This window comes from Mastigoproctus giganteus, chromosome 2 (genome assembly GCF_048544385.1).
Source record: "Mastigoproctus giganteus isolate SK-2022 chromosome 2, ASM4854438v1, whole genome shotgun sequence".
In the NCBI taxonomy this organism is placed as follows: Eukaryota; Metazoa; Arthropoda; class Arachnida; order Uropygi; family Thelyphonidae; genus Mastigoproctus; species Mastigoproctus giganteus.
Genome location: NC_143576.1, coordinates 180,359,611 through 180,387,050, shown reverse-complemented (window position 1 = coordinate 180,387,050; position 27,440 = coordinate 180,359,611). Strand labels below are relative to the sequence as shown.

Here is a 27,440-nt window from a genome sequence, read left to right as displayed (position 1 = left end):
ATGAGTGCCACAGAAATAAAAGCAGGTAAAAAAAATAATAATAATATTCTACAAATAACACTTAATGCTATAGATCCTATGATTTTAACTTCTTCATCAAGGGTCAGCAGCCAAAAACAAAAAAAAAAAAAAAAAGAAATGCAGAATATTTATTGCTGTATTTACTTTGAGGTTCATGGTTCAAGCCCGTGACTACTAAATACGAGAAACGATTGTATTCATGATTTACTGTAAATTCCTCTGACCTGGTTGGTGGTCATGCTGGAGTATAAAAAGAAATTTGTTTCTTGACAGTCCTAATATCACAGTTCTTGTGAAGTTTTATTCTTCGCTCATTCGCGAAAAATCTCCACTATATTTATTTATCATATAATTATATGATAAATAAATTGCAATTTATAATTTATACGAACATAAATAATGGGCATAGCTGTGATAGTGTACCAGTATCAACAGAACGTTCGTTCACAATTATTCAAATATAAATAATATTCTGTACCATTATAAGAGTCTGCGCGGGTATCAAACTGATATCGTCAATGCCCTCCCCACCCCGGGTGGAAAAGACCTGAGTTCGAATTCTGTCGAGTCTGCAGTATTTCAGTGAACGAACGTACAATTTAAGGTTATCAGCGTAAGCCAAAAATTTAGGATTTTCTGATAAGAATGAGTCGAGTGCTGACTAAATTGCTTCTGATGTGGGTGTAGATGGTAGATAACACTTGGACTTAACACCGTTTATGTATCCTACGGGTCATAAATGAAAAATCCGTTATATCCTCTTAATGTGAATTATTCTTGCATAAAATAAACCATTTCTTTTTAAGGCGGTTTTTGATATGATAAATAATATAAGCCTTCGGTGTATTTCTTATTCTTTTTTAATGTTAAATAAAAAAAAATAATAATTTCATGTCCTGTTTTTCAATTATGGTAGTTCAATTTAATTCTCCTTGCCACGTGAACTATGGCGGGCAACTTTACTTCGCAAAATAAGATTATTTGTTCAAAAGTTTCTTTGGCTGATTGAAATCCATATTGCGATGGCGTTTTATATGAGCAGATATTTGGCTGCTGTGAACAGAAACTTATTGCGTAGTTCTTAGATCGATATTAAAGAGAATGAAAGAAATTAAATTTTATTTGAAATTTTATAAAGTGATTATTGTCAATTTTTCTGTACGAAGTTCAAAAAATAGTTTTAAGAACGATATCTATAATTACATTATAACATTTTGTATCGTACAGTAATTAATGAGGATTTTCTATTGCATTTCCTACTTTATTTTCTAGTGACGACTGAAGAATATCAGAAAGATTTTCTTTTATGCGTAGAAAAGGTCGAAGACAATGTAAGAATATTTGTTAATAACCTTTATTGAAATATTTTCTTAGGGATAAAATAATATTCCTGCTATTTTGGAGACAGTCTGAAACACTATTTATTACTACTATTTATTATTATTTTTTTTTTCAAAAACAAAGTGAATTAGGAGTAGGAGGGTAGGGTAAGAGAAAGTTAAGCAGGAACCTGAATGATCTCGGATGAACAGATGAACTAGAATAAGTTACAACCCAAGGTGATCGATATTGAGACAGTGAATGGAATATTCTGCATTATTATTATTATTATTTTTTTTAAATTATACTTATTATTTTATTTATTTTTGGCTTATTCAAGAAACGTTCATTGCCCTACATCATTTTATGTTAATGATTCCAATACCAATAACTGTGAACAACATTTTTATGAGAATCACCCGCAGTAAGCCATATTGGGATAGCAAATTACGAGAAAAATGTAGTATTTTTCATGAAAAGCACAAAATCCATTAAAGGATGTCTAAAAAAATAAATAACTCTGGTAAAGATATGCGCATACAGAAAAGAAAAAGAGTTGCTGACAATTAACTATGAACACCAAAAAGACAACGCAAATAAAACGTATATCTGTTAAATGGAAAACAGGGAAAATAAATCGGAGAATATGCCGAGAGAAATAAAACTTCTTTTAAAATAATTGTAGACAATTTCTTTTTAAAAATTTAAAAGAATAAAACAATTTTCTTCTTTTAAACTTATTGTACAGAATAACATTGGCAAATAACAAATCATTTGGAAGAAATACTTAAAAAAATACCGAAAATTGAAAACCCTGAGTGAAGGACACTAAGAGAAACAGCTCGATACATACAAAGACGTTTATAGGTACAATTTTATTTTAAACATTTAATCTTTTTTTTTATATTTGGACATTCAAAAGTGCATCCGGTTGAGATGGGTGGACAGTGCACTGTTGAGTCAGTTTGGAGTGACGTAAGCACTGGGAAAGCAAAAATAAGAGTAGGAGTGTGTTAATGGCCTAACTCGAATGAGTATAACGAACAATTGTACAGAGAAATAGAGTGGGCCAGAAAATCAGAGTGTCTTATAATGGGGGATTTTAACTTCCTAGATATTGACTGGAATTTGTGGGTTGATCACTGGCACTATAGTAAGACTTTTTTGCAGATTTATTGGAAGACTGTTTTCTGCAGCAGCATTTTCGAGGGGCAACTAGAGATGGCAATACTCTCGATCTGGTTATCAGCAGTGATTATCCGTGTATTAAGAATTTACATATAAAGGAACCACTAGCTGTCAGTGATCGCAGTGTGTTGATGTGCAATTTACTTAAAGATTTAATTACCATCAGGGGGTAAAGGAAAGGTGTTTTGCTTCCGTAAAGGTGACTACAGTGGTCTCAGACAGTTTTCAAATCCTGTACAGTGAGACCAACTGATGATGTTACCAACAGAAAATTCTAAGTGGGAAGCATTCAAGTAATTATCGTTGAAGCTACTAAACGTTTCATACCAATTAAGAAATATTGTTCAAGGTTGAGGCCTAATGGTTATCAAATGAACTAATGAGACTCGTGACAGAGCAGAAAAAATGCATGGGATGCATATAATTTATCAAGCGACTCAGAAGCCTATAGCAGATATAAGCTAGTCTGTAATCAGGTCACAAAGGAGGTTAGGCAGGCGAAGGCAGATTACGAGAAATCTTTGGCAAAGGATGCTAAGAAAAACAGCAAGGGTTTCTTTACTTAAATGAACTCTAAAAGGAAGGGGGTGAATCTGATTGGTCCACTTGACATCGATGGCTCGACTGTTGATGATCCTGCTCAGATAGCAAACAAACTGAATGAGTATTTTGCATCTACATTCACATAAGAGGAATTATTAAGGTTTGAAAATGGCAGATGGTTATCAAATTGTAGCAGGGTGCTTAATGATTTTGTAATAAGGGAGAGCAAAATGGAGGAGAAACGGTTGAAGTTAAACATAAGAAGGGCACTTGGGGTGGATGGGATATATCCACTTATATGAATGGAGGCGGCAAAGGAACTAAGCAAACCCTTAGCCCTAATTATGAGAGCACCATTGGATTCAGTAGAGGTCCCCACGGACTAGAGATGTGCAAATGTATCCACAATTCCCAAAGGGGTATCGAAGGCTGACACTAGTAATTACAGACTAGTTAGTTTAACTACTGTTCGGGGTAAAATAATGGAGTCACTGGTTAAAGATGCATTGCACGTTCATCTAGCTAGACTGCAGCAATAATTCAAGCACAGCTTGTGTTTGTTAAGGGAAAGTCTTGTCCGACAAATTTAATTGGATATTATGATGTGGTTACAAAGGAACTGGATGCAAATAATTTTCATATCATATATTTGGAGTTCAGGAAAGCCTTTGACACTGTTGCGCATGGAAGACTACTTTGCAAATTGGAGCAGAATGGTATTAAGGGTAAGTTGCTACAATGGATAAAAGGATGGTTGAGTGGGAGAAAACACAGGGTGGTAATGAATGGGCGCTGCTTTTCATGGACTAATGTTATTAGTGCAGTTTTGCAGGGTTCGGTGTTGGGACCACTGTTGTTTTGTATATTTATCAATGATATTGTTGAAGGTATATCAGGCTTAATGTCGAAGTTTGCAGATGATACAAAGGATGGCAGGGTTGCTAATGACAGTAATGGCAGTGTGCTACTGCAAAAGGATCTAGAAAATTTGGGAAGATGGGCTGAGAAGTGGCAACTGAAGTTTACCTTTTACGAGTGGAAAGTGCTGCATATGGGAAAAATGTACCCCAGAGGAACGTACCAACTGTGTGGTACTACAATTAAGTTGGTAGAAAGGGAAAATGACCTGGGAGTAATTGTGCAGTCAGATATCAAATTTTCTGAACAATGCTGACAGGCTGCAAGAGCAGGTCATGGGGTTTTCTCAATAATATACAGAAATTTTGTTAGCAGGAAAAAGGAGGTGATTGTCCCTCTGTATAAGCCAATGGTCAGGCCATACCTTGAGTACTGCGTACAGATCTGGAGGCGTCATTTTAGGAACGATGTAGATTTGCTTGAACGTGTACAGAGAAGAGAAACAAGATTGGTGAGGGGGAATAAAGGGATCCTCTTACGAAGAGAGGCTTAAGTTCTGCAAATTGCAGTGGCTGGAGACTATTCAACTGCTATCTGATCTGATTGTGGTGTATAAGTCCTTGAATGGGTTTACCACGCTGAATTCTGATGGGATTCTTCCACTTGTTTAGATTACGAACATAAGGGGCATAAATTCTAAATGAGGATAGCGGCTGTAGAATAGATGTGTTGAAATTTGCCTTTAGCCAGCGGATGGTTAATTGTTGGAACAAACTTCCATCTCTCGTTGTGGAAGTTCCTCAGATTGGGTTGATGTAAGAAGTGGGGTTCCCCAAGGATCAGTATTAGGAACACTGCTGTTTTTAATTTTCATAAACGAGATCGATGAAGGGATAGAGGGCATGATGTCTAAATTTGTAGATGATGTTAAAATTGGTAGAGTAGTTAATGATCACTGTAACGCTGAGCTTCTTCAGAGAGACCTAGATAGACTTCAGGAATGGTCAGAAAAATGGCAGCTATGTTTTAATCCAACAAAGTGTAAGGTATTACAACTGGGAAACAGTAATCCCAAAATAACTTATTCACTTGGTGGAGTTCAACTAAACCCAGTACTGGAGGAAATGGACTTGGGTGTTACGATACGGTCAGACATGAAATGCTCTGAGCATTGTAAACAGGTTGCAAGGAAGGCCCATGGTGTCCTTTCAATGATCTATCGAACATTTGCAAGTAGAGATAGGGACTGGATAATCCCATTATATAAGGCTTTTGTTAGACCAAACTTGGAATACTGTGTTCAAGTATGAAGACCGGTGCTAAAGAAAGACATCGAGCTTCTTGAAAGGGTGCAAAGAGAGGTAACTCGCCTGGTGTGATCGGCAAAACGGCGTCCTTATAGAGAAAGACTTTGAATATGTGGGTTGCAGAGTTTGGAAATTATACACCTTAGAGGAGATTTGATTGAGGTGTTTAAGGCTCTGAGTGGAATCAGTAAAATGAATGAGGACGACATTTTCAAGATTATAAATGATGCTAGAATTAAGGGACATAAATTCCATTTACGGGGGGAAATGTTAAGATTGGACTGCAGGACATCCAAGCACTTCCTAATTCATTTCACAAATATACATGGTCTCAATTCGAATCTCAACGATGTCCATTTCCACTTGTAGTCTGCCAAACCCCATGTACTTTTTCTGACAGAATCTCAGTTATCGGTTGATTCAACTGCTGCTCATCTGGGATACCCAAATTATTCGCTGTATGATTCTTTTCGCCTCAAAAGTGGTACTTGTGCATATGTCCGTTCTGATATTCCCTGTCAGAGACTTGGCAATTTGGAATCTTCTCTCTTTGATCTTCTCTGGTTTAAAATCTCTCTACCTCATTGTGTCAAATTTATCTGTTGTCTCTACCGTTCATCCAACACCACTAATCACTTGGAGCTCTTTGACTTCCTCTCTTTGCAACTTGACTTTCTCCAGTCCAACTTTCCTAACAGTGAGGTAATTTTCTTGGTGATTTCAAGGTTCACAACTCCGCTGACTTCCGTTTTCTAGTAACACCTACCCAGCTGGTCGAGATGCTGAGGCTTTTGCAATTACTAATGATCTTGCACAGATTGTTCAATTACCTACAAGAATACCGGACAATCCTAATCATACAGCCAATACGCTTGATCTTTTTCTCACAAACAACTCTTCTAAGTACACGGTCGAAGTGAGAGGTCCTTTAGCCACTTCAGATCAAAACTTGGTGAATGCCTCTTCTCCAATGGAACCTTTATCTCATGGCTATTCCCAACCTCGTGTTGTTTGGCATTATAAGAATGCAAAATGGGATGACCTGGAAGACTTCTTTTCTTCTTTTCCTTGGTCGGATTACTGTTTAAAAACTTCTGATGTCAAAGTTTGCTCAGATCGTGTCAGTGAAATTATTCTTGCAGGAATGGAATCCTTTATCCCACATTCCACTTTAAAATCTCGTCCTTTATCTAAACCTTGGTTTTCCAATAAATGTGCTAAGGCTGTTCAAGAGAAGAATGTAGCATATCGTAATTGGCTTGTTTCTAATTCCTCAGTTTCATTTTCTGCCTATACCAAAGCTCGCAACAATTGTAAAGCAGTTATTAATCAGTCCAATCTAGAGTTTTAACAGGCTAAGAGTAGAAGCTTGCTTCTTGCCCTAATGGTAGCCGAGCATTCTGGTATCTTGCCAAAGCTATTGGCCGCAACTTGTGCCCATCTCTGCTCCCACCTCCGTCCAAACCAGATGGTTCTGTTGTCACTTCAGCGAAGGATAAAGCTGACCTGCTAGCATCCCATTTTTGTTTCAACTCATGCATTAACGATCTTGGTAAAACACCTCCCACTATTCCCAACACGCTCCATTCAATGCCTCCTGTGGTCTTCCATCAAAAGGATGTCAGAAGTATTTTGACTAATCTTGATGCTAAGAAAGTTCCAGGTCCCGATGGTATTTCACCACTTTTTCTCAAAAACTGTGCTTCCGAACTTTCTCCTATTCTTTGCCGCCTTTTTTCAATTTCTTATTCCAAATGTGTTTTTCCTTCTGCTTGGAAATTTGCTCATATCCAGCCAGTTTCTAAAAAGGGTGACAAATCCCTCCCATCCAATTATCGTCCCATTGAAATTACTTCTACTCTTTCTAAAGTAATGGAGAAATCAATTAACCGCCAAATTTTAAACTACCCAGAAACCTTCGGTCTGATCAACGATCGCCAGTATGGATTCCGTCAGTGTCGATCCACTGGTGATATTCTGGCTTATGTTACCCATTTATGGACTAATTCAATGGAAAGGTTCGGTGAAACACAAGTAGTTGCTCTTGACATCTCAAAGGCACTATTTCGATAGTGTTTGGCATAAAGGTCTTCTAAACAAGCTTCCATCTTATGGTTTCCCAACTGTTTTCAGTAATTGGTTATCCAGTTTTCTCTCTGATCGCTCACTGAGGGTGATGGTAGATGGCTCTCTGTCTTCTAACTTCTCCACTAATGCCGGTGTCCCCCAAGGTTCAGTTCTTTCCTTCACTCTTTTCCTCTTGTATATTAATGACCTTCTTCCATTGACTAGAAATCCTATCCATAGTTTTGCCGATGATAGCACATTGCATTCCACTTTCCATTTTGAGAAACCTTGTCCTGCTCAATCAGCTTCAACTTCTCGAAAATCTGCTACCAATTCCTTAAATTCCGATCTTCGGGTAATTCTCCAGTGGGGCAAAGACAACTTAGTTGATTTCAACCCTCCTAAAACTCAGTCTTGTCTTATATCTCGCAAAAAGGATTCTTCTGCTCCTATGCTTATCTTTAGTGACACTCCGATTTCTAGGCAAAATGATATATCTCTTTTGGGGATTACCCTGACTTCTAATCTCTCTTGGCACAAGCACATTACAAATATTGCTTCCTCTGCATCTAAAAAACTTGGTTTTCTCTTTCGCTCTCGGTGTTACTTTTCTTCCAAACAGCTGCTCACTCTGTATAAATCGCAAATCCGCCCTGCCATGGAATATTGTTCCCACATCTGGGGTGGTGCCCCTAAAACCTCTCTCAGGCTTCTCGATTCCATTCAGAAAAGGGCAGTTAGGTTAATTAATGACTCATCTCTAACCGAGTCTCTCCACTCGCTGTCGCATAGACGTACTGTTTCTGCTGCAAGCCTTTTCTACAGATACTTCCATGGGCACTGTTCTTCCGAATTGGCTTCTATATTTCCAGCTCTCTCTTTCAAAACAGTCCGAACACGTGTCGCCACCTGCCAACATCCATTTACTGTCCAACTTCAAACCCACAGAACCAACTTTTCATCTTCCTCGTTTATTCATTCAACTGCCGTTTTCTGGAACAACCTTCCTTCATACGTATATCCTGAACACTACAGTCTACAGAAGTTCAAGTCCAATGTCAACAGATATCTTCTTTCGTCTTCTCAACCTCCAAACCAAGCACGGTACAAAGTATTATAGGTTCTAACACCTCTCGTGTTTGAGGTTTAGATAAAAGAAAAAAAAAAAAAAAAAGGAAGTTTTCTTTTATACAGCGAGTTGTAAAATACTGGAATAGGTTGCCTACATGGTTGGTAGAGGCTGAATGTGTGGGGAAATTCAAAGGTCATCTGGATAGTACCTGCGGGTGAGGGAAGTGGATAGGATGATAGGTTTAATCACCTTTTCATACGCTTTTCATATGAGGTCATACGCTTCCCTTTTTTTCATCAGATGCCACGATTACGATTACTATAACTTTTATTACTATTTGTTTTATACTTTTTTCATGCGATGTTAGCTTGACAAAAATATTACTCATTTTCATAATAACGAATTTAGGATAGCAAAATCTTTTTAGGTTTTCTGATATGGAAAATTAATTTTCTATTTAAAGGTAGTCACAGACTATAGAAAGTGCATACAAGAGAGTGAAACGGACAGTTACCCAACCTTAGAGGAAACTATTGAATTCGTATGTGAAGATAGATGGGAAGGATGTGAATGCAATGCTCTGTCTAAGGTATGAACTTCACTTAAAAGCAAAACATAATTGACACTATTTATTAATTTACATTAATTACATGATTAATTCAGGAACATCTTCAGTGTTCTGTAAATATTCCGACAACCTCTGCTTTTAAAGTTGTATTGTAACCTCTATTTTTGATGTGTTAACTTATATTGTTATTGAACTGCTAATTTAATTAATTCAGATTTTTTAGCATGTGTCTTTTTCGTTTTATTTATTTATTTTTTTTAGTTAAACAATTTTGCCAAATTTTGTTTTAACCCGTAACCAAGGTGCCGTAACGGGCTATTCTAAGGATGTCCAACCTTTTCCCGTACAGGGGCCATTTCAAAGTTAAATTTGTTTCGCGGTCCGCATTAAGTGTAAAAAAAGGTTCTATTTTCATGTTACTATTTTTTTATTACCAGGCTATATATAAAACATGCAAATTTCCAACAATTTCACAGCAAAAATTCTTTTAAGATTTTATAATTGTAAAAATATGATTTCTTTTTTTTTTTTAATAGCTTATTTTTACTTTTAAATGCTTACTTCAGAAAATTTAAAACCTGAAAAGGATCACTTCGTTACAATAGTAAGGTCAATAAATAAATATAATGATACACGTAAATCTGAAAATATTAAAAATTTTGGTTATTACAATTCATAATATTTACTGAACAAAATGTAACATTTCATGAGATCATTGAGGCTGGATAATTTAAAAGAAAAAATGTTCAAAATTTTATTGAAAATTTGCGACGCCCATTCACAATACGGAATGAAGGTGATCATCTGTTATTCTGTTTATTTCAAAAAAAAAAAAAAAAAAATTATTTGATTTCATGCGTAAAAAAATTTCCTTGCAAATATATATGTTGAGCCGAACAAAGTAGCCATTTTAATGACTTTTTTTTTTTCAGCCCTCCATTGCAGACCACTGCTTCAATCACTGGCTACCAATTTCAAACTCAAGGACACCCTTATCAGAATCCAGAAAGCCCTCAATGACAGGACACAGTTTGATGTCATTATTGTTTGTTTTTTTTATATTAAAACGGCCTATGACAAAATAAAAATAACAGCTCTAGTCAGCATTCTCCAGCATTATTTGAACATTACAGGAAATTCTCTCAGCATAATCAAATTAATCCTGCAGCACAAACATCTCATCATCTCACATCCTAGCTTCTGGACAACACGCACTACTAACATGGGTATTCCACAGGAGGGGGGGGGGTCCAGTCATCAACTTTATTTGCCGTAATTGTAGAGTCTTTCCTGGCATCCCAGACTAATTTCCAATCATGATCTGAAATTGTACATTACATCGAACAAAAATCAAGTGTTTACCACTATTCTGAAGGAAAATTTAAAAAAAATCTATCAACTTGAACAATGTCTGACATCGATTGGTTTACAGATTGACCAAGAAAAGACAGCCCAAATGTCATTCACGTGGAAGAAGTCACACACTAATATCAACGTTGCCATTAATGGATCATTGATTAAAAAAATTAAAAGGCACACGGATCAGGGGTTAGGATAGGTTGAGGGTCTGACATTCCAAGCACATCTCCTGAACACAAAAATATATTCTGCTATGTGGGAAATTCGCCAGGAACTTATGGGGATACACCATGCTGAATTGGTCAAGAAATACGTCCTTCGATGTCTCTACCCCATTCCTCTTTATGCAACAACTATTTGGTCATAGGCCCCTGCAACACACTTCAACAAGTTCCTCAGCCTAGAATACTGACTCCTGAAATGACTTAAATGGCGGACTGGCAACTAGTACACCATTTGTAGGGCAACAAGGACACCATTTCTAGGGCAACTAGTAAACCATGGAAACAACAAATTATTGCAGCTAAACTTGACGCCACTGATACCAATGACCTAATAAAAACTCCCCGAATTTCCGGAAGAAGTCTAGTCGACAGAGGACTTCCGCTACGTATCAGTTTCAGCAATCTCAAAGGAGTGAGACGCATGTTCCCAGGAAACACGTTTGAGTTGATTAATTGTCTAACCATCGATATGGATAAATTCTGCCAGTAGCATATCTACAGACGCCAGAAGCTATTGACACTTACACAAATCTACATTTATGGCTTGCTTCATCCAAGAAAATACCTTTTTCTACATATATTTCACGTTTCTGTCCAGCACGTTTGATCAAATATTATCTTGCTTAATTTGGGATACTACGGTATTCCACAATTTTCAAGTATGTAATTAAATAATTATGTAAATACTGTTACTTTCATGTTAAGCACAAATCTTCTACAGCACAGAAAAAAACAGATAATAATAATAGTAATTTTCATTTATTAGAGAAAAATCTTCAGATGAGAGAACCTTGTAGAATTCAATCAGTTTATTTTCGCAGTCCATATATTTATTTTTGAACCATGTTTTGGTTTGAAGATTAATAATTTCAAGTTGCAACCTGGGATTGTAGTTTTCAGCCATAATAGTAGTAAATAAATCCTCAAACAAGCTTTTGTATTTTTTTAAGACAGTATTAAGTCAGAAAATCAAATTTCAAACTCGTAAAAAAGTAACTGTAATAACAACAGGCAAGAATTCTTCGAAAATATGTGTCTCCCTTTTAGCTCGGTACAAGAATAAAAGTGAACTAAACTGTCTTGCTCAATTTGGGATTTAAATAATAACAATTTATCCTGAAATTATTTGTATATCATCAAAGAAATCAGTGGCCAATTTTACTTTTTGTTGTAATTTAAAATTAAGAGCATTTAAATAACTAGAAATTTCTTTAAGAATTGCAAGATCAAACAAGCACTCCATATTTGATAGTTGCTTTTTGGTTTGGTTTCCTCTTTTCTCTCATAAATATATCAAACTCATGATGAAGTTTAAAGAAATGAGTTATAGCACTTTGCCATCTCACTGCACTTTAAAATTACATCTTCGTATTTAGCTTCGATTTCAGAAAGAAACTGTTGAAACATACGGTGAATAAGACCATGGGCTGTTATACAATTTACGGTTGAAATAACAACATACGTAACTTTTTGGAAAATGAATACTTTCCCAGAGCTTCTAAATGCACAATGCCTTGAATTACAATAGGAGGTTCAGCTCCGATATATATTATTTTCTTGGTTATGCTACCCATAATACTAATGTTTTTACCAGTCATATTTTTTGTACGGTTAGTTGTGAATCCTGCCAGGTTTTTAATATTTAATCCTAACTTTTCAAAAGATTGGCAACAATCTTCAAATCTATTTTCACCTGTAGTTGTTCCATGCATACATTGTAGATCAGCTAAGTCTTCAACTATACAAAATTATTATTAATTCCGCTTATGAAAATATGAAGTTGAGCCGTGTCATTTACATCAATACTGTCATCCAGTGTCACACCAAACTATTTCATTTATTTTATGTTTTCCAAAAGTAGCTCAAACAAATTCTTTCGAACAGCATTAATATTAGCTTTATGCATTAATTGAGGCATATGATGCAAGAGAGCAAGCTAATAGAGATATAATAAAAAAATAATCATATTCCATCAATCCATTCACTCAAATGTTTGTTTAGTTCTGCCTTGAATTTATTTAAACTATCAAACTTCACAACAGCAATGGAAATGTGTTCCAGCAATCGACTTCCTCTGGCTAACGGCAAATTTCCGCACACCCTTTCTACAACTGTATTTTCCTCAAGTTGAATCTATGCTCCACACCTCCAGTTGGTAATCTAAGCAAGGGGAAGAATCCCATCAGCAATAAGCCGGCACAAACCATTCAAGGCCTTATGCACCCCGATAAGATCACCTCGCAGGTGGTCTTATCGGGGTGTATTAACTCGTTCTAACAACTCTAAATCCTTCTTAAAATTAGACATACAGATTTGTACTGTACGCAGTACTCAAGGGGTGTCCTGACCATTGCGTTATACAAAGTGATAATTACGTGCTTATTCCTCCTGGGGTTACTGCTACCCATATTCAGTACTTTTATGTGTCAAAGTTAAACATTACTTTCCATTTCTCAGACAATATGCACAACTTTTCTAGATCTTGTCAGTAGCATACTATCTTTACTGTCATTAATATGTAACCTTTGTTTCAAATGCAAATTTGCACATTAAGCCTGATATACCTTCATCAATATCACTGATAATTACATGAAATAACAATGGGCCTAGCACTGAACCCTAGAGGACTCCACTAATAACATTAGTCCACGAAGAGCAGTGTCCATTGATTTGATTACCACTCTTTGTCTTCTCCCACTCAACGTTCCCTTTATCCATTGTAGCAACTTGTCCTTAACGCCATACTGTTAAAATTTGTAAAACTGCCATGTCTTCAATGTCCAACAGTATCATTAAAAAAAGCTTTCCTACAATCCAAGCATATGATATCAAAATCATTTTTGCATCCAGTGCATTTGTGACAACACCATAGAATCCAGTCAAACTGGTAAGACAAGACCTTCCATTAACAAACCAATGCTATGTCTAAACTATCACTGCAGTCTTGTCTAGATGATCCTGTAATGTTTCTTTAACCACTGGTGACTCCATTTTTTTCCCGTAACAGAAGTTAAACTAACAGGTCTATAATTGCTTGTATCACCCTTTTTGTTCCCTTTCTGAATCGCGGACACATTTGTGCATCTCCTGTCCATGGAGTTCTCCTTTGAATCCAAGAATGCCATAATTGATTAACAACTAAATTTAATAAGCTAATTAGATTTACTTAACTAATTGCGAATTTTACACTAATCTAATAGATAGCCAGATACAGTGATATGCATTACGCTATCTAGTTTTAAGTTATATCTTACGCTATCAAGTTAGAGATGTATATTAAACTATTTCCTATCTATCTAATATACTTCAACCACGGGGTCAAGTTTTAAACAGTACAAGAGTCTACGATTAACAACTACGATTAGAAAGTGAAACCTATAAAATGTCTATATAAATACAAAATAAAGTAAGGAGCGTGACTGATTATAAAGCTACGTCTAGAAATAAAATAATAATAATAATAATATTATTATTAATATTTTTCTATACGGTGCGCTAATTTTTTCCACAACTTATAACAAACGAAGTTTAATAAATTCACCATCACTGAACGATTTACTTTAAAAAACGATCAAATATACAACTTGAAAACTCGCACTTATAACAGATAAATTTCATGACACGTTTTCAGTGTGTTCGGTTTTCTTAATTCGTTTTGTAACTTCGAACACTTTTCCTTTCCCAACACTCCTTTATATTGATCATAAGATTTATGCCTGGAATCATAGCGTCGTTTTAAATTATATTCTTTAAAATCTGACACAGGCTCCTTACAAACCAAACACATTGCTTTTTCGTACCTAATGAAGGAATTGTCCTTAATCCACCTTTGATTAAAATACGACCCTTCAAATCGGCTTTACATTTTTTCGAAATATGTTCTTTCGGACAATTTTTAGTTCGATTTTTTAATTCAATACAAAATAATAATAATTCAATACAATGAACAAGTTATATCAAAAAAGTCGAATTCCAAAATATGAAAATTTTGTTGCGTACCCAACTGTATTTAGCGGACATAATTGGACTGCAGTGGTCTTCATGTACACGTTTGATACAGTCGAGCTCGAAGCTTCATGCCTGTACACGCCGTGGCGCAACTCTCTCAAATGCTATTTTAGTTCACTTTCCGCATGGGGCATAATTTTTATTCCAGGCCGTATCCAGCTCGGGTGCTGTAAATTGGACACTACTGCTTTATTATGTAAGATTGGGCTTAAATGCATCGGAAAAAGTTAAAGAGATGAATGAAGAGTACGGTAACGAGGGCCTTTGTAGGACGGCCTTGTTCCGGTGTGACAAAATATTTCCATATAACTAGCATTGTGCAGTGATCGATCACCGGCATAGGTGCCGTGGTTCTGCTTCAACCCCCTATTTCACCAAGCTTAGCCCAGTGTGATTTCTTGTTGTTTCCGCGTCTGAAGAAATCTTTGAAAGACAAGCGTTTCAAGTCCGACCCAACACTGCTCGCAGAGCCATAACGGAAGCAGGACTCAAGGTTTCGAAATATGGGTAGAATGGACATTGAATGCGTGGGTACGAGGTTGGCGAAGTGTGTAAAGTTGAAGGCAGCGTATTTCAAGAAGAATAAATCCAGAGAAGATTCAAGCGATGATAATTAAGATGAGATCTTGCACCAACCCGCGAATTAAATGTTCACCCCATCGGATATTTGTAACGCAGTATCGGTGACGTTTCTATTAATTAAACATTCTTTCTTTAATAGAAACAGAAGAAAGTATGGGATTGCTTCTCGAAGAAACGAAACTTCGATGATCGACAAAACTTCGAGAATTTAATTGAAGCAGACAAGGTAGTTTTTTAATGTTTATTTAAAATATAATTATGAAGCAATTTTTTTTAACAATCAAAACTATCAGTTTTTTCTTTAGTGAAAATTATAAAACCAAATAAATCAATAAAGAAAATGGCAATTTTGATTTTTCATAACCATTGTTTGTGTGTGGTCTTACAAGGATTGTGTTTTCTTTCAGCGAACATTTTTTAAAATACAGTTAAGACCATGTAATTACGTGAAAAAAAAATATATTTTACTTAATATTTTCCTGTTCAATCCATGCAGCCTTCAATAAGATTTGAGGATCAGCATCAGAGTAAGAGCAATTCAAAGCCGGCCCCTTTCAAAATCGGCCAATTGGTAGGCAAGGGCATATCACCACATTATCCGATGCCACAGAGACCATAACAAAACCAACGATGCCGATCGTATAGCACATGATCGATTCAGTTGAAGGAATTTGTTGGTGGCCACCCCAGCTCCTCAGGGATTTATGTGGCTGGAAGAAGAATATATATATATTTAAATATGTGCAGGATGTATCTGATCTTTATGAGTTAATTACGGAAAATTCAGAAGTTTTAATATTTCCAATGCATTCTCAACCGGTACAATTAACCGGTATAATAATTGATTTTTTAACTGCAGTGATTCCCTTATTAACCAGAAATTAACCTTATTTTCATATACACATTAAAGTGTATAGTTGCACTTACTCATACACTCACGGTTCAGTATTTGTATTACTTGCATATTCTGTCTATGAAAAATAAGAGCATTATCAGATTGGAAATTGTACTTGCATTGAGTTTGTATTTTTTTTTTTTTTTTATGGAAACCCCAAACGCGAAAGGTATCAAAACCTATAGTACTTAGTACCGTGCATGGGTTGAAAGAGAAGTATGAGGGGAATGCAGGAAACTTTGCTCTAGAGATTAAACATGGGTTTCACCACTTGAAGCCTCCAATAAGCAAAATGGTGGTATTGCACCGGTCGATGACAGTCATCTATCACCTATAAATATGACGAGATAATAAGAATCAAATGAAAATATAAGAAAGAGAAATACTATATACCAGAACAGTGTGAAAATTATGACTGCCTCTGTAGGAAGATGTCATGAGCGAGTAACTGAGAGTTCCTGGGATGGAAGATTTCAATCTTCTCCTAATTGATTGCAGCAATTGGAAAAAAAAAACTTACTACAGTAAGGCAAATTTTAAATGAACTAGATGAGTGTTCTCTTTTTCATCATGTTAAAGAAAATACTCGGGAAAAACAAAATATATCTTTGATCTGATCGTCCCCATGACCTTGATAGTATCATTGGATTGCTAGCCCTCGAACCGTAGTGGGGAGCCATTAGGGAACGCTAATATGAATGATGACGAGCTAGATTTCGGTTGTTAAAAATATGGCTTAAGGTTTTAATGTCATAAAAGGGGACTCTGATAATCTTCTATTATGAAATGCTGGCATAACACATGCTCTCCATCAAGTAGGTTGTTGTTGTTTGGTTTTTAGGAGCATTAGCAACTAAGGCCATATTGCTCCGGGAATATGCGGGGGTCATTCCATAACCTTTCAGCATCTTCCGTATTTGGTGGTGACGGGCTCGAACCCCACTCTAATCAAGGAGCGTGTGCTACGCACTGCTGCTCCTTTCCACCTGGCTACGGAGGCGCCTCTTAAGTAGGTAGAACATTAGGTTGAAAATACAAGGGGGTTATAGAATAACTTTAAAAACACCGTGAATTAATATACAAGCTTGTCCCAAAAAATTGTATATAATCGAATATTACAAAATTCATGCAACATACCTGCATACTAATGTTGCTTTTATATGTCAAAGACGTTTGCTTCTGCTTCAGTGCAATGTTATTTATAGGGAATGCTGTTTATACGTTTCTTGGCAAACTGTTGGATAGACAGTATTTTGTGTGGGCACCCGTTATGTAAGAGAAATCAATTTTTGGACCCTGAATGTTAGAACGGCTCGTCGAATATCTCTTAGTAAGTTCTCTAAGCACATTCTTGTGATTAGAAGTGAGATTAAAACCTGATTAAAAGTGAGACCTGAGGAGACACACTCCGTAGAAAAGCAGGCACAAGAAGGATCTTCTTGGAAACGAAGAAGATCCTTCTTGCGTCTGCAGGAATTAGACAGCTGGTAGCATCTAATGTACGATTGCCGGCTCTATGACAACCTCGACAGCATATTAATATCAAAGATAATGTATTCTCCCAGAGGACAAGAACACCACAAACTGGACACGAAAGAAGAATACCAATCATTTATCTCCTATGCCTAAGAGCTCGTCACAAGTAGACGAACACTAATTGCGATGGAGCACCACTGATCTTTTGCCACCCTACAACTCACAAGGCCGACAGGGCTAGCCAGGTGGGTAAAGTGCCTGCCTGGTAACCCAAAGGTCGCGGATTCGAATCCCGCCTCGGGCTTGGATCAGAGTAAAATGCAAAACCTTTTGGAGGTGCATTATGGCCACAGAAGCCGATGCGCCAACAACTAACAAAAAAAAAAAATAAAAACCTCACAAATTGGAAACAGCCTAACAAGCAAAATGACAACGTTGCAGACAGCAGCTTTCTAGAACAGGACTGCACAGCACTACGGCCACCCCAAATGGTGGAACCCCAACTTCAAGTGACAGCAAACACGGACTTCTCAGACTTGATATGAAAAATGATAAAGACCATTAACGGTTTAACACTCTACTCATCAGTATTTGATATTAACCACCGATGAAGACAAGGTGCGACCTGCTGCCAAAGCGTCATTAGGCGACCTGCACCACGTTCCCATTTTTGGTGCCTTTACTCCCTTTCCCCTGGCGGAGGGAGGGGGGTCTCTGTTCCCCCTCTCTTTTCCTAGTGCAGCCAACCTCCCACGAACTTTTCTGAGGATGTCTTTCGTATTGTCCCCATATTTCTGCCTGTCCCTACAGTCTTCCCCCAATACTGTAACTTAAACCGACCGATTAGGCCCCAATTTTTTTTTTTTTTTTTTTTTTAAGCCCCTTGCCACTGAAAACTTCGGAAAATAGATGGTAGGGCCAGCCAGAGTAGCAAAATAATCTATCTACTGGCGGGTGTACCTTACCTGCCTCCTCGTGGCTAATTGTGGACAACGGTGGGTCACATTAAGGGCCCAAAGGCTAAATGGTCAGAGAAACAACAGAACATAACACTAAACTACATAACCATATCCCACACACTTTTAAATATCTGGCCTCCACAGAGTACTGTGCTTCACGAACAGAGTACACAACGAGGAAATGGGGGAACCCCTGGTGCCGTTAGATAGTTAAGACACTTTGTACTTTATACTGTAATTCTTAAATACTCGGTTTTATTGGACTGTATTCATTAAAATATATCATATAAGAAATTTATTGATTCTGTTTAAGAATGGTGAACATAGATATTTACTGTATATAATATTGTTAAGCACTTATTAGCTTATTTGGGTGATTTAGTTAGTTGTGTGATTACATGGTTATCCCTAATACTGGGAGTATTGGCAGAGTTTGCCTTTATTTCTATAAATTTTTTTTCCTCAGGTTGGGCAGTCTGGGGATAAAATTTTGTCCATCGGTATTGCACTTCCTCCGACGGACGTGGTCCTTAGTGCGGAAAGGCACTAGATAGTAAAACCAGGCCCGGCTCCACGTTCCCATATGCCCGTGGTGTAGACGGACACTGGGCAGGCTTTCCAGGTGAACGTGTTCCTGGTGACAAAATGGCCAGAAACAACCAAACAACACAACAACAGACACACAGCCGAAACATAATATTACACACATTTCTGGCCTTTTACAGAGCTCTGTATTCATCAGAGAGTACCAAGGCGGAGCTGAACTTTTGTTCACATGCCGTCGTACATAAGATACCATACATTTCTACATCTACATAAGACGAGAGTTGGCGTTTTTTCGCTTTGTATTGTGCCTCTATATTATGTGCTCCCGAGTATGTGATATTTTTAGTTGCCTTTCGGCCAGCCCCTTCATTGAAAAATATATGCACAAAATTATAAATAATTGGTGAGTGTTTTGGTAGTAACATTGTTTAGAATAGTGAGGGGGGTTTTCTTGTGGTAAAGGAATCTTTATTCTGACTATTGTCAAATTATGTATAATGGTTTCAATATGGCTGCACTGCTCAATCGTTTACATGCTTGTGCTTATAATTCTATGGGAAAATAACATTGCAACTATTGTTCCTTCTTCTTTTAAGTAAAATTGACGCCAAATTTTGTCGGGAAAACTAGAAGAAGGCGGTCATATTGGAGACAGCTCTACCTAGTATATATAGTTCACATAAATCTTGCTATTTTGATCAAAACGGGTAATATTAGGTGTATCTTCACTGGCGTAGTTTTTCAAGTGGATAATGCTATTTGTGTATGAATTTCATATATGGAAAAAGTTGCAAGCGTGTGTTGTATTTAGTCTCAACATTAGCATTAGAATCAGTAGCAAAAGCAGACCAGAACCTTTATGCAGCAACAGCCAAAAAAAAAACGCTCCATTTCATCCCTCCGTTCTTTTCAAATACATGTCCAGCTCAGCCTTAAATTTATTTAAGCTACCAACTTCCACAACAAGGGATGGAAGTCTGTTTCAGCAATCAACTACCCACTGGCTAAAGGCAAACTTCCGCACATCTATCCTACAACTGTCTTTCCTCAATTTGAATTCATGCCCTCTCAGGTGATTATCCTGAGCAATAGGAAGAATCCCATCAGCATTGAGAATGCTCAAACCATTCAAGGCTTTATATAACTTAATGAGATCACCTCGCAGGAGCGTAGTCTCCAGACGCTGTAATTTACAAAACTTAAGCATTTCTTCGTAACAGCAGCCCTTTTTACATTCATTAATCTTGTTCCCCTTCTCTGTATTCGTTCCAACAGCTCTAGGTCATTCTTTAAATGAGATCTTCAGACCTGTATATAATACTCAAGGCGTAGCCTGACCATTATTTTATACAAGGGGATAATCACGTCCTTATCACTGCTAGATATATTCCTGTATATCATTGACAAGACACCATGAGCTACACTTGAAGACCGTCTGCACTGCTTAGAAAATTCCATATCTGCCTGAAAAATTACCCCCAAGTCCTTTTCATTCTCTACCACTGTCAGTGTAGTACCAAAGAATTGATACGTTACTCTGGGGTTACTGTTTTCCATATATAGTACTTTACATTTATCAAAGTCAAACTTCATTTGATACCACTCAACCGATCTGCTAAACGTTTCTAGATCCTGTTCCAGCAGCGTACTCTTATTAGTGTCCTTAACAGCCCTGCCAACCTTCGTATCGTCTGCAAACTTTGACAGTAAGCTTGATATATCATCATGAATATCATTTATAAATACCGAAAACAACAATGGACACAACACTGAACCCTGAAGGACACCACTTATAAAATTAGTCTATGATGAACAGTGTCCATTGATTAGCACTCTCTGTCTTCTCCCACTGAACCATCCCTTTATCCATAGCAGCAATTTGCCTCCAATGCCAAAATGCTCCAATTTATTCAGCAGTCTTCAATGTGCAACAGTATCAAAAGCCTTTCTTAGATCCAAATATATTATTTCAAATTTATTCCTGCATCCAGTTCCTTTGGGACCACATATAGTATCCAATTAAATTGGTCAGGGAAGACCTTCCCTTAACAAAACCATGCTGTGTCCGAGCTATAACTGAAGTCTTGTGAACATGATCCTGTAGTTCTTCTTTAACTAGTGCCTCCATTAAATTTCCTGGAACAGAAGATAAACTCACAGGTCTATAATTACTTGTGTCAGCCTTAAATCTTTCTTTGTGAATTGGGGTCACATTTGCACATCTCCAGTCCATGGGTACCTTCCCTGAGTCCAAGAAATCTCTCGAAATTATGGCTAAGGGTTTATTTACTTCCTTGTCTGCCTACTTTAATTTAACTGGATATATCCCATGTACCCCGGGTGTATCTTTTAGTTTCAAGATCATCAAGAACATCATCCAGCTACAAAGCCCCGAACGAATATGCGCAGGACCTCCTCACTCGAAGAACGTTTCCGCATCCACCATAGGAGTACCCACAAATAGTCCTCCGCAACTAGGACAACGACCTTAAGAGCCACTGGAAAGCTAAAGGAGTAACAGCACTCTTCTAAAGACCGGACTTGACCTTGTTCTTGTGTGTGACTAGACCAACCTAAACTGACAACCAAGCTCGAACAACCAGAAAAAGATATGACGGGAAAAAACGCCCCCTAAATGACTGCACAGACTTGACTGGAAATGTGGAATAGTAACATCTTACCAAAATACGGGTTGAGACTCTCATCTCACGATTGACTAAACCAAACTGAACTGACAACCGGAAACAGATAACCAGAGAAGAGACCTGATGGGACAATTGTCCCATGTACGACTGTACGAGTGTGACGTCTGATGACAGTGTCATCTACCACACAGGACAACCTAAAATGACTACCCGAGTCAGATGACCACAAAAGAGACATGACAGAACGAATGTCCAACATATGACAACATGGGGTTGACTTCCCTCGACAGCGTCATCTACCGGACGGGACCCTCTGTCATGGGCGTCCCCATAATATGGACCTTCCAGCAGGAACATCACCACGACCATGACGTGCACAGTTATGCAGTGGCCATTGGCTCCAAACCACAATCCTTTGTGTGGTCCTATCCTTCTTCCTCTACCGACGACCTACTGTCTCGTTGCCTCCCCCTCTTTCTTTGCTGGTGTAGCCTGGACGTGCCCCACTGATCACCTGTGCTTGTATTCTCTCTTGTCCCCATATTTCTTTCCAAAAAGGCTTCAATCTGCCCCCTTACCCTACTTATACGTCATTCGTACGCTCTGAACATCTAAATGGAACTACGTAAAACTGAACTGCACTCATTAACATTTTGGCTTTTCCAATTCCGGCGTCTCCCAAAGAATATATATTTTTAGGTCTCAGCCACAGAAATCTTAGGAAATTAGGTGGCAAGCCCTGCCAGATTAAAACTTTAACTACTGGGTACTTATTCTGCTTCCACGGGGCATAGTGTGGGCAATATTGGGTCTCAATTAGGGGCCCAATGGCTAAATAGCCAGATGAATAACGATATATAACATTACACATAAAAAGTCCTTACACTTTTAAATCTCTGGCCTGAACAGTGTTCTGTTTCACACCACAAGGTATACTGCTCAGAGATGGGGGATGGTGTATGTATAAAGGTGTTACACTTATACATACTCCCTTTTGTATCGAAAAGAAAAATCAATAATATTTCAGTATTGATTTCTGAGCCCAAACGTTTTCTGAAAGAGCTGCTCATAGGGTTTCCTTTAACCATTGGATCTGTTGTTTCTTTCTAAGTGGACATAGTGTCTTTGTTACGTGGTGCCATTGGTATCGCACAAAACTGCAGTTAATGGCACTGTGAAGATGCAGGATTCTGTAAGGCCAAAGGAGAGTGAATTATGTCGGGTACCGTAAGTTATGTGTTGCTTGTGTTGTTCATCCGGCCTGGTAGTCATTGGGAGGTGCGATCACCACAGAGCACCCGACCATGGAACAAGAATCAGGAGCGGATAAGAATGTCTGATGTGTCTGGCCCCTCATCAGACATTCTTATCCTGATGAAGGAAAATCCCCAAATTAAGAGAAAAAGAGAGAGAAAGCGGAAGAAGGAGAAATCAAAGCTGAAGGTGAAAGTGTTACATCAATGTCCCTGAGGTGAGTAGAAATGGAAATCAAAGGTGAAGGTGAAAGGGGACCCTCAAGAGAGATATCCCTGAGGCGAGTAGGAGCTAGGAAAACGTGTAGTAGGTGGGTTGCCCTAAAGAAGGGTGGGGGATGGGTAATGGAATATAACTGCCTTAGCGTGAATAGACTTCTAAGAAGTATTTTTGAGGCAGCAGCACGCTGGAGATCAAGTTCTCTGTGTAAGGTGGTGGTAGTGAGATGAGTCGATGTCCAGTTGAAGGAACCAGATTGGAGATTTCAATCCACGAAGATCCAAGAGGTTCCTTCTCCGCTTGAACACGTTGGTAGTGAAATTAGAAAAGGTAAAGTAGGCTTTCTTTGATGCAATTATGGAGTAGACACATTGTAGGTTTTGTTGTTCACTCTCCAGAAGAAGTGTTGGTAGTACAAGTAGGCAACATAGTTGAACATGATATAACTCCAATCTTCCACGTAACCATAGATGCAAAGGTTGTCATTGGAGATACCCAGTTCCTATAGTTTGGCTTTCAGTGGCCCTAGTCCAGAGAGGAGTTATGTTGTCTCCAGGTTGGGGGTGAACATGGTCAGTGGGCAGTCGACGATTTGGTCGATGATTGGGCTAAACAACTTTGTTGTAACACCTTTATCAGTAAATCACCATTTAGATTGCCACAGGATTATTCACTTGTTGCCATATATGTTTTTTTTCTTCTCTATTTTCAGGTCTTTGTCAAGTCTGGTGCTTATACCTAGGAATTCTGTTATGTTCTTCCTTGTACATTCTGTTAAACCCACAACAAATCGATGTGCGGATCTAGGGAAAGTTTCGCTGTGATTACTTGGGAGCAGTTTTTGATATGGTATGGCTTTCATGCATAGAAGGAGGAGACGTTCAATCTCTTCAGGCCTGTTGATGATGGTGTTCTAGTTCACAAAATGAAACTAGATTTCGCTTCTTTCTAAGGTCAAAAGTGAATGATTGACTTTCAATGCCAGCAATACAGAAGTAATGAAGGTATTCAATTATTGAAGTTTACAAAACTTGCTGCAAAACTAGAAACCGAATTTATTTTTGTTCTGGCGTTCAGCTATGTCAAATTAACTTTAGGTAGTGTGGAGAATACTGTCGTATTCTAGGACTCTTTTTAGAAATCCCCCCCCCAAAAAAAGAACGAACTCTATAACCAACCACACCCGATTTTGTCTTAAAAATAGTTAATTTTCCCTAAAAAAACCAGCAGTATTTGCATTTCTAATAGGAATAAACTACTTTCAAACGCAATTTTTAGTTAAAAATATTTCTCTCTTCTCTTCAAATCGTTCACTCCCTTAAAATAAGCTAAAAAATAAAAATAAATAATAAAATTATTTACATTTTCAAGAAAATTTACTTATTTATAAAATTGAGAAATAATGAACGCTGTATTGCTATTGAATTCAGTTCATTTCAGTTCAGTAATTTTGAACTTTACTCTGTACTGTTGTTCAAGTGTGCATTCACCCATTGCTGATAAAAGACTGTGCCCCTACCTCCAAGTGTTCGTATCACTAGGTGCAACTTGAACGCCCCAAACCCGTCAAGTTGGGAAATTATGAATTTCCGCTCTTATTTACAAACATAGTGACCAAACACTCTGAAATGCTCAAAACTTTCCCAACGGTTCAGTCATTTGTCAAGATGCAAATAATAGACAATATTCCAGAATAATGGCCATATCTTCGAAATTACGTTCGTTTTTCGAGAATGAAGAATTTCTTCTCATACTATTGGGTAAATTTACTTAAATTTTATATCAGTGAGCTAAGTTATTTTCAACATGTACAAGGTAATGAAATAAATCGAATTTAATGCGACTTTCGATAAATAACGTCAGAAAAAATGTTATTTTTTAAGTCTAATTCAGTACTTAAACTCAATTATATGTTCAGTATTATTTTGTAACATACATTAGACTAATTTTAAGTTATCCTTAAGATTTGAATATTTTCTGTGGAAATCTGATAAGGATTGACTAAACTTTTCTGGAATATAAATTTTAAATAAATATCTTTCCTCGTCATAAAGTTCTGCTATCAGGTGAATACCACTATCTTTTTTTTTAATTCTGAATTTTTTTTATATTCAGAATTAAAAAACAAAATCTATTCAAAAATCAGCTATATTTTTTTAAGAGCGATTTGTAGATTTATATTAATAATATCTGCCACTTTCTACTTAATTTTTTTTGTCAATACAATTTTAGCTAACATTTATAATACTTACGTCTTTTACTGTTCGTTTATGAACGATTTAAAACTTTTTTAGCCTCTAGTCAAATAAAACTTCAATCATTTTATGCTGGTAGTGTTCATTTACGAAGGTATTACTGAAATAACGATTGTTCCGTTATACAATAATTGGAATGTTCCTTCATTTTCAGACACAAACAGTATATGTGGTAATTTTCATTTTGTAGCCTCCAGTGCAATAAAATTACAATTGTTTTTCATAATTCATTTCATATTCTTGATATTTTCTTTCTGAAATTTGAAATTAACAGGATTCTAAATTCAAATTATCGAAAATCATATTATTTTCTTTTTGAACCATTGTCAAGTACAGTAGAAATTAAAATAGAGAGGGATATCCTGGAAAATAGCCAACTCTCTAGATGACCTGCAACTTTCATCACTTCAGAAGTTGTTCACAGTTTTCTTGATGTGGTGATGAGTGATAATTCAGAATATTATCGGTATCTGAGACGTGCCATATAATTGTATGTATCACATAATAACAGGGGCTCTCGTTTTGAGACAGGTTTCATCATGAAGGGTCCCAAAATTATTCACAGTGGATCAAAAAGGGAAATGAGTTATCAAGTGAAAATTAGTATAGTTTCAAGCGGATCCAGCAAATTTTTTGGACGGTTTGTCACCACGAATGAGACATGGATCCATCATTTTCAGCCAGACAGAAAGAAGAAGTGGAAATCCAGTACTTTTTCCTCAAAATAAAGCCAAGTTGATTCCTTTTGCTGGCAAGGTGACGGCATCGGTTTATGGGATGCAGATGGAGTGTTGCTAGCTAGTTACCTTCAGAAAGGCATACACTTACAGAGGCACATCACGCCGTCCTTGTGAGACATTTGGGTGAAAACTGATAACTGATTAATTTTATTGCTGCATTGGATGCATTCCTGTAAGTTCAAAAGGAAACGTTCTTCGCATCTCAGCCTGACTGAACGCAATGCAGCATCGGTGGCAAAAGGATATTGACTTAGAAAGTGACTCTGTTGAAAAGTAACTTGTTAAAACACTCCTCAAACAAACAAACATTTCATATTCAGGAACGAACTTTTCAAATGCCCTTTGTATATAAATAGGAAAGGCCATTCCTGGAGAAAAAAACACCCAAGTCTTTCATATGGTAATAATATTTAATGAGGGAGGTATTACTGATAGAGGATTAAATTCGGTGAAATGAAGGAGATGAGCTGGTGTTTCACAGAAATGGCTACATACAGTCTCCATTTTCTTCACGTCAGCTACAGAATAATCATTGTTTCTCACGAACTCTCCAAACCTTTATATAGAGAGCAGCGATTTTTGTGGTAAAAAAAATTTGAAATTTCCAAAAAAGGAAAAAAATTAGCAGCGTTATGAATAAAATGAATCACCATATATTTTTATCGTATTTTATGCATCCTAATGTGCAAATCAATGAATTCAATAATTGCAATATTAAATATCTGTTCAATTTTACATTTCCTATTTATTTCTATATATTCACAGAAGTGTGGACTTGACTTCACTCCCATATTGTGTTTCGAGGAAAAGCCCTCCCTGAACGAGACGTAGGCTACAGGAATTATCTGAAGTAAGTAGACATCTGAAGTAGCAATGGTTGACTGAAACCCATTTTCATATTAACTCTCAATTCAGTTCCTGTTCACCGGTGAATGATCGAAGGCACCTTGCGCTTTTTGAATAAAAGATATTACGCCTGAGATTATAATCAATGAAAGTGTGTGAGAATATTATTATTATTATTTTTATTTTTGTTATTATATGTATATAGATATATATATATATTTTTTTTTTTTTTTGAGAGAAAGAGAAGTTCCTCATCTTGGCTTAATTTAAATCTTACTTAATTCTATTGTGGAAGAACAACATGATGGAATCGAAGTATCACATAAGCTGCATTTTCCCGTTCATGACATGCAATTTTAATTCATGTTTTTATTATTTTTCAGTCATTTATAGGACGAAGGCTTTTACACTCTAAGGGATACCTCAAGGATTTTATGGAAGAGGCTGAAAAAAGTTCAATATATGAAATAAACAAAATTTAACCTTGC

The 27,440-nt window shown here is 37.0% G+C and overlaps 1 protein-coding gene across 1 annotated transcript; it reads left to right on the top strand.

The window, feature by feature from the left end:
* On the top strand, window positions 1-27,440 carry LOC150089797 (uncharacterized). Its single transcript, XM_090390104.1, has 6 exons — window positions 1-25; window positions 1,294-1,352; window positions 8,840-8,965; window positions 15,257-15,343; window positions 26,872-26,956; window positions 27,336-27,440. Exons 1-5 carry the CDS (start codon window positions 1-3, stop codon window positions 26,935-26,937), a joined length of 363 nt encoding a protein of 120 aa, XP_090246230.1. The 3' UTR covers window positions 26,938-26,956; window positions 27,336-27,440.